The following is a 12,543-nucleotide window of genomic DNA, read 5'->3' as shown; positions in this document are numbered from 1 at the left end:
TTCACGACTGTGTGTGTGCTTGGACATGTTAGTTTGTTGGTGATGTGGACTCCAAGGAACTTGAAGCTCTCATCCTACTCCACTACAGCCTCGTCAATGAGAATGGGTGCGTGCTCCGTCCTTTTCCTGTAGTCCACAATCATCACCTTTGTTTTGATCACATTGAGGGAGAGGTTGTTGTCCTTGCACCACACAGTCTGGTCTCTGACCTTCTCCCTATAGGTTTTCTCATCACTGTTGTGTCATCAAAAAATTGAATGATGGTGTTGGAGTCGTGCCTGGCCATGCAGTCATCAGTGAACAGGGTCCCAGGATCCTTAGCTTAGTGATGAGCTTTGAGGGCACTATGGTGTTAAACGCTGAACTGTAGTCAATGAATAGCATTCTCACATAGGTGTTCCTTTTGTCCAGGTGGGAAAAGGCAGTGTTAAGTGCATTAGAGTTTGCATCATCTGTGGATCTGTTGGTGCAGTATGTAAATTGGAGTGGGTCTAGGTTTTCTGGGATAATGGTGATGATCTGAGCCATGACCAGACTTTCAAAGCATTTCGTGGTTACAGACGTGAGTGCTACGGGTCGGTAGTCATTTAGGCAGATTACCTTAGTGTTCTTGGGTACAGGAACTATGTTGGTCTGCTTGAAATATATTGGTATTACAGACTCAGACAGGGAGAGGTTGAAAATATCAGTGAAGACACTTTCCAGTTGGTCAGCGCATGCTCGGAGTACACGTCCCGGTAATCCTTCTGGCCCTGTGGCCTTGTGAATGTTGACCAGTTTAAAGGTCTTACTCACATCGGCTGCAGAGAGCATGATCACACAATTGTCCGGAACAGCTGATGCTCTCATTGCATGTTTCAGTGTTACTTGCCTCGAAGCGAGCAACGAAGTGATTTAGCTCGTCTGGTAGCCTCGTGTTACTGGGCAGCTCTCGGCTGTGCTTCCCTTTGTAGTCTGTAATAGTTTGCAAGCCCTGCCACATCCGATGAGCGTCGGAGCCGGTGTAGTACGATTCAATCTTAGTATTAATGCTTTGCCTGTTTGACAGTTCGTCAGTTACCCCCTGTATATAGCCTTGTTAATTGTTATGTAAATATCTTGTGTTACTTATTTGATATTATTAAACTTTTAGTTCACTTAGTAAATATTTTTTAACTCTACTTCTTGAGCTGCATTGTTGGTTAAGGGCTTGTAAGTTAGCATTTCACGTTAAGGTCACCTGATGTATTTGGCACATCTGACAAATAAAATTTGATCAAATTTAATTTTAGCACTTGGTGACCTATAGCAACACATATTCCCCAGATACTGACAGTTAGCACTTGGTGGCCTATAGCAGCACCCTAATAGAAGAGGATCCTCTCTGAGCTTTACAGGAATATGGCTCTGAATGTACACAACAACACCTCTTCACTTATCTCTCTCTCCTCTCTTCCTCTTTCAGGTTGTGGTGGTGTAGGTGTCCTCCTTGTCCTATGTGGGTGGTTGGAGCTCTCCTCTCCCTGTCCCAGAGACTGTATCTGCTACACCTCTCCCAGCACTGTGTCCTGTCAGGCCCATAACTTTCTGTCTGTCCCAGAGGAGATCCCAGCCCAGAGCGAGAGGGTCTTCCTGCAGGTAAGAGCCAGCAGATTACTCAGCCTCCTGTAGTCCAGAAAATTAAAATCTTTTGTATTTTGTATTTTGTATTTTATTTTTGGGGGGGGGGGGATATTTTATGCACATTTATGCAAATTTATTTAGTTATAGTTTACAAAACTGTTAAATAATTTGATAACCTGAATATTTTAAAGTTGGTTTTGTAGCTTAATTGAGTGCCTTGAACTTATTTTTGAAATAGTTTTGTCCGGAGCCATATATTTAGATACTGAATATTGTTTTCATTCTAGTCATTAATTTACATTATTGAAATATTCCCCATGTAATGGTAATAATGCACATTGTATTATGTTAGATAGAGCATTGATTCCGCCTGCATTGATCTGTCTTGTATCTCGCATCGTCATGGTGATAGATCAAAGAAGTCCGGCTGCAACGTGCTGTCTAAAATTAGAAAATATTACCGAGGTGACATTGTCTGTCTAACCCATTTCTGCCTCAAAAACTGTCTGAATTTATCGAAGCTAAAACAATACGTGTCAATAATGTTGATGTTTTTGCCGTGAGGACATTTTGTGATTCACAGAGCATTATTTCTGTTTGACAACAGGCACGAAAGCTAACATAAATGTGTCCAATATTAGCTTGCTAGCTGAGCCAGTCACTAAAAGGATGCTGCTAACCAACCAGCTACCTACTTAGTGCTGCACACACAATATTGGATGCTTCCTACAAAAGTTAGCTAGCAAACTACTAGTAGTGCTAAAGCTAACATGTTTTGTTTTAATGAAGCAGCTGTTCAGCCACGAGTCGTTGTAGTAGCCTCACTGAGGATTTATACTATACAAGCAGCACTCGACAAGCCACGCTAGTCTCACCCTCATGTGGGTGCTAACAAGCTAGCAAACAAGCTAAGTAGTGCTACGTATCAACAGCCATAGTTAGCCAATCCAGTACTGGTTCGAAGCTATGGTGAGCTTCGATTGGTCACATGTGTCACGACATCGCATTCAGCTTTCTCCAAATTTAGTCCCACCCTGTTCAACTTCTCTCACTTTCCTTCCATTGAAAGTTGAATGGCTTTTGATATTTCACTATGCGATGCCTTCCTAGGTTACCCAGCTGACCCAATGATGCAAAGATACAAGTTAGTGATGGCTAAGAAACATGCTGACTTGCGGACTGAATATCTGATAACAGTCCACTCTGGTTTTGTCTAATAATAACAACTTCCAAAGTTCCAATCAGTCAATACCAGTTTCCAAAGAGCACTTGATCTGCTACACCCAGACCCTAAGCATCCTTTGTTATTCTCTTTCCTTCCTCCATTCTTCCAGAACAACAAGATCCAGCGTCTCCTGCGGGGCCACTTCAGCCCCACCACGGCCATGCTGTGGCTTTACTCCAACAACATCTCCTATATCCAGGCCTCCACCTTTCACGGCTTTGCCCGCCTGGAGGAGCTGGACCTGGGGGACAACCGTCACCTGAGGGCCCTGGCTTCAGATACCTTCCAGGGGCTAGGCCGGCTACACGCCCTGCACCTCTACCACTGTGGTCTTCTCAGCCTGCCATCTGGGATATTTGAGGGGCTCAGCAGCCTGCAGTACCTCTATCTACAGGTAGGGGAATAGAATAGAAATTGTAGTTATATTAGATAGCTACACTCATCATGGGTACAGTGAGAAGCCAGCATGTGTAGGCAACAATAATATATGGTGAACACAAGCCTCCCTGATAACTGCGGGTTTTCAGTCAATTTATGTTACTACTAGGGAACTTTCCATTTTCCAGCCTATTCTATAATGGATTAAATAGGTTTCTTTCAATCAATCTACACACAATACCCCATCATGACAAAGCAAAAACAAGTTTGTAGACATTTTTGCAAATTTGTACATTTACATAAGTATTCAGACCCTTTACTCAGTACTTTGTTGAAACACCTTTGGCATCAATCACAGCTTTGAGCTTTGAGTCTTCTTGGGTATGACGCTACAAGCTTGGCACACCTGTATTTGGGGGGTTTCTCTCATTCTTCTCTGCAGATCCTCTCAAGCTCTGTAAGGTTGGATGGGGTGCGATGCTGCACAGCTATTTTCAGGTCTCTCCAGAGATGTTCAATAAGGTTCAAGTCCAGGCTCTTGATGGGCCACTCAAGGACATTCAGAGGCTTGTCACGAAGCCACTCATGCGTTGTCTTGGCTGTGTGCTTAGGGTTGTTGTCCTATTGGAAGGCGAACCTTAGCCCCAGTCTGAGGTCCTGAGCACTCTGGAGCAGGTTTTCCTCAAGGGTTTCTCTGTACTTTGCTCCATTCAACTTTCCCTCAATCCTGACTAGTCTTCCAGTCTCTGCAATTGAAAAACATCCCCACAGCATGATGCTGCCACCACCACCATGCTTCACCGTAGGGATCGTAGCAGGTTTCCTCCAGACAGGACGTTTGGTGTTCAGGCCAAAGAGTTTTATCTTGGTTTCATCAGACCAGAGAATCTTATTTCTCATGGTCTGAGAGTCCTTTGGGTGCCTTTTGGGAAACTCCAAGCGAGCTGTCATGTGCAGAGATGGTTGTCCTTCTTGAATGTTCTCCCATCTCCACAGAGGAAGTCTGGAGCTTTTTCAGAATGACCATTGAGTTCTCGGTTATCTCCCTGACGAAGGCCCTTCTCCAATGACTGCTCAGTTTGGCCAGGCAGCCAGCTCTAGCAAGAGTCTTGGTGGTTCCAAAATTCTTCCATTGAAGAAGGATGGAGGCCACTGTGTTCTTGGGGACCTTTAATGCTGCTGAACTGTTTTGGTACCCTTCCCCAGATCTGTGCCTCGACACAATCCTGTCTTGGAGCTCTACGGACAATTCCATTAACCTCATGGCTTGGTTTTTGCGCTGACATGCACTGTCAACTGTGGGACATTATATAGACAGGTGTGTGCCTTTCCAAATCATGTCCAATCAATTGAATTTACCACAGGTGGACTCCAATCAAGTTGTAGAAACATCTCAAGGATGATTCATGGGAACAGGATGCACCTGAGCTCAATTTCGAGTCTCACAGCAGAGGGTGTGAATACTAATGTAAAGAAGTTATTTCTGTTTTTGCTTTTAATACATTTTGAAAAATGTATAAAAACCCTATTTTTGCATTGTTATTACGGGGTATTGTGTGTAGATTGATAAGGGGGGGGGTAAATGTAATCCATTTTAGAATATGGCTGTAACATAACAAAATGTGGACAATGTCAAGGGGTCTGAATACTTTCCGAATGCACCGTACAGTATATCTCCCAACTTCTCTCTTCCTCCATCTCTCTCCTTCATTATCCGCCCCTCTCCCTCCCTCTATCCACTCTCCGCCCCTCTCCCTCCCTCTATCCACTCTCCGCCCCTCTCCCTCCCTCTATCCACTCTCCGCCCCTCTCCCTCCCTCTATCCACTCTCCGCCCCTCTCCTCCCTCTATCCACTCTCCGCCCCTCTCCCTCCCTCTATCCACTCTCCGCCCCTCTCCCTCCCTCTATCCACTCTCCGCCCCTCTCCCTCCCTCTATCCACTCTCCGCCCCTCTCCCTCCCTCTATCCACTCTCCGCCCCTCTCCCTCCCTCTATCCACTCTCCCCCTCTCCCTCCCTCTATCCACTCTCCGCCCCTCTCCTCCCTCTATCCACTCTCCGCCCCTCTCCTCCCTCTATCCACTCTCCCCCTCTCCTCCCTCTATCCACTCTCCGCCCCTCTCCCTCCCTCTATCCACTCTCCGCCCCTCTCCCTCCCTCTATCCACTCTCCGCCCCTCTCCCTCCCTCTATCCACTCTCCCCCTCTCCCTCCCTCTATCCACTCTCCGCCCCTCTCCCTCCCTCTATCCACTCTCCGCCCCTCTCCCTCCCTCTATCCACTCTCCGCCCCTCTCCCTCCCTCTATCCACTCTCCGCCCCTCTCCCTCCCTCTATCCACTCTCCGCCCCTCTCCCTCCCTCTATCCACTCTCCCCCCTCTCCTCCCTATCCCCAGGACAACCAGTTGGAGTTCCTGGAGGATGATCTGTTTGTTGACCTGCTGAACCTCAGCCACCTCTTCCTCCATGGCAACAGGCTATGGTCTCTCCACCAGAACACCTTCAGGTGAGACACACCTTTTTGATCGATTGATTGATTTAGCAGTGCTACATCTCCCAAAAGATCACCCTATGGATTGACTGCTGTCCCTCCAGGGGTCTGGGGGTGCTGGACCGGCTCTTGCTGCACCAGAACCGTTTGCAGTGGGTCCACCGTCTGGCCTTCCACGACCTGCATCGCCTCACCACCCTCTACCTGTTCAACAACTCTCTGACTGAGCTGTCTGGGGCCTGCCTGGCTCTGTTGCCTGCTCTAGAGTACCTCAGACTCAACGACAACCTTTGGGAGTGTGACTGCAAGGTCGGGACACAGTTCAAACACATCTCAAAACACACCTTCAAAACACAAACCTCAAAACACACCTTCAAAAGACAAACCTCCATACACACCTTCAAAAGACAAACATCAAAACACACCTTCAAAACACACCTTCAAAAGACAAACCTCCATACACACCTTCAAAAGACAAACCTCTTTACACACCTTCAAAAGACAAACCTCAAAACACACCTTCAAAACACACCTTCAAAAGACAAACCTCAAAACACACCCTCAAAAGACAAAGCTCAAAACACACCTTCAAAACACACCTTCAAAAGACAAACCTCCAACACCACACACCTCTTTCAGCTAGCCTTCCGCTCAAGCCAAATGTTCATTTAGGCCGGGTTTCACGCTTCACATTTAAAGGTGATTTTCAATTGAGCTGAATGCGATCTCTGAACAGAGAAACATTGCCTTGAAAAGGTGCATTATTACCAATGCTCTACAACACGCCTCGGATTGAATCCCGAACTAAGTGAACATTTTATTGACATCAGTGCATGACTAAGCAAAATTCGACTGAAGGCGAAGCTAGGATTTTCTCCAAAGGTGCACTGCACTATGAATCCCAGGATTAATGCAATGTGTCCTTGGGAGTTATGAAAGGCATCTCATATCAATGCATTACTATTCTTATCATCCAGGCCCTGCCGCTGTGGGATTGGCTGCGAAGGTTCCGGGGCTCCACGTCGTCTCTGGGTTGCGTCTCTCCTCCAGAGCTTCAGGGCCGGGACCTGAAGGAGCTGAGGAAAGAGGAACTACCCAGCTGTTCAGCAGGAGAAACCCAGGGAGGAGGTGTCATAGGCGGGGAGGCCGAGCTGGGGGAGTCCCTGAAGAAAGAGGAGGACCATCGACTGCATCACAGGAACCACAGGCACCGCCATAACCACCACCAGCACCCACACCTCCCACACGGGGATCAGCACAACGGGGACCTGTCCCCCTCGCCCCTACCCCTGCCCAGGCCGCCCAAGGGGAGCCGCAGGAACTGTACCCGCAACAGGGGGCGTAAGGGAAAGGGAGGGGGTCAGGGGGGCTTGAATGAGGTGCAGACACTGAGGGAGGGGGAGGAGAAGGACAACGCCCCTGGAGGGGGTAAACACGACCCCTCTGCCCCCACTCGCAGGAGGAACAAGTGTGTCCCTAGGACTTCAGTTGGACCGCCCAGCGGGGTCAAGAGAGCCAATAGTAATGCAGCGTCCCGCTCCGTTGGGACTTTTCTCTGTGTCCTATTGGCTGGGCTGCTGTCACTCACTGCTGTGATCCTCCTCTGAGACTGAAAGGAGGGTGTTTTATATCAACCCCTACAATACAGTACACACTCCTCTGAATGTCAGAACCACTCTGGCTCCTGCACTGAGGTGTGTGTGTGTGTGTGTGTGTGTGTGTGTGTGTGTGTGTGTGTGTGTGTGTGTGTGTGTGTGTGTGTGTGTGTGTGTGTGTGTGTGTGTGTGTGTGTGTGTGTGTGTGTGTGTTTAAATGTACTCTGTGTACCTGTAACATATGGCAGGGAAGTTCTTTGGGAGTCATAACTGAAACGTAACAGGTTATCTGTCGCTATGATGTCATAAGGGGGAGTATGATGTCAGAAGGGGGAGTAACAGTCCGTCACATCCAGAGTTCTGATTGTGTGGTTGATCAAATGAACTGATGATTTAAGAATACACCTACTGCTACAGCCATATCACCTGAAAGGATACCTCAGCACAGACATGATAAGATGGCCCTGACACAGGTTGTTGCCAAACTGTAAAAACATCCTTAAAAACACGAATCCACTGGCTTCTGTAATCCTGTGTTTGTAACCCATGTTAGTACAGTGTGGTTTGTGTGAACAGTCTCCATGTCTGTCTTCCCACTTTAAAACAAGCCAGAAAGAGGAGAGTGACAATGATGGAATGAGTATATGGAACCCTAGCTGTCCAATGAAGGGTTGAGAGAATGCAGAAACTGCTGCTTTAGATGCAGTCCTCACTCTGGAGATTTCTGAACTAAATGATGGACCTGAAAGAGTGAAACACTCTGATTCTACTGAACTGCTGCTATGTCTGAGGAGAGAGAGCTCTGGAACTCCCCCCGTCATTCTGGAACCTTCAATGTTCTGAAACATTCATGGTTCTGGAACCTTTTTCAATGTTCTGAAACCTTCATGGTTCTGGAGTCTTCTTCGGGATCTGGAACACACAAGAACATGTAATGGAGAGGTGATACAGGGACAGAGGTGACAGAGCGCCCCCAGCGCTCCTTGAGGTCCTTAGAGGTAATAACACCTTCCCAGCCGAGCACAGTCCTGTCCAGTCCTACACTCAGGGCTCCATTCAATCCGTCCCGCTGATATTCAGCGCTATATTTCGATTTAAGTTTAAAGGCCATGTTAATGCATTTGTGGAGACTGCATTCATGGTAAACACAGCATATGTTGTCTCAATCAGAAATGTCTTTACATTTCAAGCGTGCTATAGCGCTGAACTTCAGCGATACAGATTGAATTGAGACATCACCTATAGTACCTAGCTGTCCCCACACTGACTGACCTCCCCTGTAGTAGTTTTCCATAACCCTGGTCCTGGGGACATACAACCCTTGTCCTGGAGAGCTACAACCCTGGTCCTGGGTAAATACAACCCTTGTCCTGGGGAGATACAACCCTGGTCCTAGAGAGCTACAACCCTGGTCCTGCGGAGATACAACCCTGGTCCTGGGGATATACAACCCTGGTCCTGGAGAGATACAACCCTTGTCCTGGAGAGATACAACCCTGGTCCTGAAGAGCTACAACCCTGGTCCTGGGGAGATACAACCCTTGTCCTGGAGAGATACAACCCTTGTCCTGGAGAGATACAACCCTTGTCCTGGAGAGATACAACCCTTGTCCTGGGGAGATACAACCCTGGTCCTGGGGAGATACAACCCTGGTCCTGGGGAGATACAACCCTGGTCCTGGGGAGATACAACCCTTGTCCTGGGGAGATACAACTCTGGTCCTGGGGAGATACAACCCTGGTCCTGGGGAGATACAACCCTTGTCCTGGGGAGATACAACTCTGGTCCTGGGGAGATACAACCCTGGTCCTGGGGAGATACAACTCTGGTCCTGGGGAGATACAACCCTGGTCCTAGAGAGCTACAACCCTGGTCCTGGGGAGATACAACCCTTGTCCTGGGGAGATACAACCCTGGTCCTGAAGAGATACAACCCTGGTCCTGGGGAGATACAACCCTTGTCCTGGGGAGATACAACCCTGGTCCTAGAGAGCTACAACCCTGGTCCTGAAGACATACAACCCTGGTCCTGGGGAGATACAACCCTGGTCCTAGAGAGCTACAACCCTGGTCCTGGGGAGATACAACCCTTGTCCTGGGGAGATACAACCCTGGTCCTAGAGAGCTACAACCCTGGTCCTGGGGAGATACAACCCTTGTCCTGGGGAGATACAACCCTGGTCCTAGAGAGCTACAACCCTGGTCCTGAAGACATACAACCCTGGTCCTGGGGAGATACAACCCTGGTCCTGGATAGCTACAACCCTGATCCTGGGGAGATACAACCCTGGTCCTAGAGAGCTACAACCCTGGTCCTGGGGAGATACAACCCTGGTCCTGGGGAGATACAACCCTGGTCCTTGGGAGTTACAACCCTGGTCCTGGAGAGCTACAACCCTGGTCCTAGAGAGCTACAACCCTTGTCCTAGAGAGCTACAACCCTGGTCCTGGGGAGATACAACCCTGGTCCTGAAGAGATACAACCCTGGTCCTGGGGAGATATAAACGGTATAGGTCTTTGTTCTAGCCCAGCACAAACAAACCTAATTAAACTAATCCTGTATTTCTCAATCTATTCCTGAGGGACTAACAGGGAGTGCCTGGAATGAAACAATACACCCCCTGCTGAGAGTCTGGGACTTGGGTTGGTGGCGGCTGCAGGAGACATATTTGTACAGCTGTGAAACCTTGAGATGATGCTGTAAAATGACAGTTGTGTCCTTTCATTCATGTGAGGTTGAATTTTGTAACCACAGAGAAACTGGCACAGTCCTGTCTGTCTGTCTGTCTGTCTGTCTGTCTGTCTCTCTGTCTGTCCTTCCCTCTGTCCCTCCAACACTCCCTCTGTCCCACCAACACTCCTTCCCTCTGTCCCACCTCATTCCTTCCCTCATTCCCTCCCTCATTTCCTCCCTCTGTCCCACCAACACTCCTTCCCTCTGTCCCACCAACACTCCTTCCCTCTGTCCCACCTCATTCCTTCCCTCATTCCCTCCCTCATTTCCTCCCTCTGTCCCACCAACACTCCTTCCCTCTGTCCCACCAACACTCCTTCCCTCTGTCCCACCAACACTCCCTCTGTCCCACCAACACTCCCTCTGTCCCACCAACACTCCTTCCCTCTGTCCCACCAACACTCCCTCTGTCCCACCAACACTCCCTCTGTCCCACCAACACTCCCTCTGTCTCACCAACACTCCCTCTGTCCCACCAACACTCCCTCTGTCTCACCAACACTCCCTCTGTCCCACCAACACTCCCTCTGTCCCACCAACACTCCTTCCCTCTGTCCCACCAACACCCCTTCCCTCTGTCCCACCAACACCCCTTCCCTCTGTCCCACCAACACTCCCTCTGTCCCACCAACACTCCTTCCCTTTGTCCCACCAACACCCCTTCCCTCTGTCCCACCAACACTCCTTCCCTCTGTCCCACCTCATTCCTTCCCTCATTCCCTCCATGATTTCCTCCCTCTGTCCCACCAACACTCCTTCCCTCTGTCCCACAAACACTCCTTCCCATCTGTCCCACCAACACTCCCTCTGTCCCACCAACACTCCTTCCCTCTGTCCCACCAACACCCCCTCCCTCTGTCCCACCAACACCCCTTCCCTCTGTCCCACCAACACTCCTTCCCTCTGTCCCACCTCATTCCTTCCCTCATTCCCTCCCTCATTTCCTCCCTCTGTCCCACCAACACTCCTTCCCTCTGTCCCACCAACACTCCTTCCCTCATTCCTTCCCTCATTCCCTCCCTCATTTCCTCCCTCATTTCCTCCCTCATTTCCTCCCACTATCTTACCCTGATGTTTTGTATGTGGTTATAGAATTACACCAGACTCTAAAGTTGTTTATAAACTACATTAAAAATAAGTGTCCTCATATCACTGAGGTGGACTATTTGTGTGTGTGTGTGTGATTTCTGTTTTATTTAATGTTGGACTTACAGAAAGAAGACAAGACTGAGTGATAAGTTAAAGAGGACATTGAGGAAGGAGCAGAATAGAGTCTGAAATGTAATGAGATAAGGGAAATAACAAAGCTGAATATGCAGACAGAGATAAACACACACACACTCACAGGATAATTGTTTACCTCCTTCATGGCCTCGTTCTATGCAGAAAAGCAGTGTGGGCCTGTCTTATTAACGATCCAATTGTCATGTGCCTCTCTCTCTCTCTCTCTCTCTCTCTCTCTCTCTCTCTCTCTCTCTCTCTCTCTCTCTCTCTCTCTCTCTCTCTCTCTCTCTCTCCCTCCCCCTCTCTCTCTCTCTCTCTCTCTCTCTCTCTCTCTCTCTCTCTCTCTCTCTCTCTCTCTCTCTCGCTCTCTCTCTCGCTCTCTCGCTAGTTACATGGAGGGAGGGAGAGATGTATAAGCAGATGGATGCAGGCCGGAGGAAGGAAATGACATGTCTGAAATAGCCGTAGTTGAGTGAATATTTATATGCACATGTTCTACTCCACAGGCAAAGAGGCCAAATACATCTCTATGTGTGTCCCTTAGGAGCAGAGGGAGAGGGAGAGGGAGAGGGAGAGGGAGAGGGAGAGAGGGAGAGAGAGAGAGAGAGAGAGAGAGGGGGGGGGGGGAGAGAGAGAGAGGGAGAGAGGGAGAGAGAGAGGGAGAGACATCAATGTTCCATTAGGACTCAGGATAGAATAAAAGTTAGAGAAAGCAACAGAGAGAAACAGAGAGAGAGAGAGAGAGAGAGAGAGAGAGAGACATCAATGTTCCATTAGGACAAAGGATAAAATAGAAGTTAGAGAAAGCGAGAGAGAGAGAAAAACATCAAGAAGAAGCTTGAAGACATGGGAGAAGTCATCTGGAATATATATATATATATATCCATATCCCTTTCCCCTCCCAAGGGACTGCTAAAATTAAACACACACACAGACACAAAACACTTGAAATACGCGAGCGCTCAGCCACCCAGCCCCAGGTCCGAGAATTAGCATACTATTCAATAGTGAAGTTGGAGACATAGAGTACCAGTCAAAAGTTTGGACACACCTACTCATTCAAGGGTTTTTCTTTATTTTTAATATTTTCTACATTGAAGAATAACAGTGAAGACATCAAAAAACAATTCAATAACACAAATGGAATCATGTAGTAACCAAAAAAAGTGTTGAACAAATCAAAATAGATTTTAGATTCTTCAAAGTAGCCACCCTTTGCCTTGATGACAGCTTTGCACACTCTTGGCATTCTTTCAACCAGTTTCACCTGGAATGTAAAATGCTTTTCCAACA

At 48.2% G+C, this 12,543-nt stretch overlaps 1 protein-coding gene across 1 annotated transcript; it reads left to right on the top strand.

The window, feature by feature from the left end:
* Positions 1 to 1,380: 1,380 nt before the first annotated feature.
* On the top strand, positions 1,381 to 7,302 carry LOC135543740 (reticulon-4 receptor-like 1). Its single transcript, XM_064971098.1, has 5 exons — positions 1,381 to 1,617; positions 2,937 to 3,221; positions 5,601 to 5,710; positions 5,800 to 6,004; positions 6,673 to 7,302. Exons 1-5 carry the CDS (start codon positions 1,381 to 1,383, stop codon positions 7,300 to 7,302), a joined length of 1,467 nt encoding a protein of 488 aa, XP_064827170.1.
* Positions 7,303 to 12,543: the final 5,241 nt, after the last annotated feature.

The sequence above is a fragment of the Oncorhynchus masou genome, chromosome 8 (assembly GCF_036934945.1).
Source record: "Oncorhynchus masou masou isolate Uvic2021 chromosome 8, UVic_Omas_1.1, whole genome shotgun sequence".
Taxonomy (NCBI): Eukaryota; Metazoa; Chordata; class Actinopteri; order Salmoniformes; family Salmonidae; genus Oncorhynchus; species Oncorhynchus masou.
This window is presented reverse-complemented; position numbering and strand designations above follow the sequence as displayed.

Excerpts from the sequence above, each read along its gene's own strand:
- LOC135543740 (XM_064971098.1), top strand. The coding sequence starts at position 1,381 with ATGGCTCTGAATGTACACAACAACACCTCTTCACTTATCTCTCTCTCC. Across the intron at positions 5,711-5,799 it reads CTCCACCAGAACACCTTCAG|GGGTCTGGGGGTGCTGGACC; the intron begins GTGAGACACACC and ends CTGTCCCTCCAG. Across the intron at positions 6,005-6,672 it reads TTTGGGAGTGTGACTGCAAG|GCCCTGCCGCTGTGGGATTG; the intron begins GTCGGGACACAG and ends CTTATCATCCAG.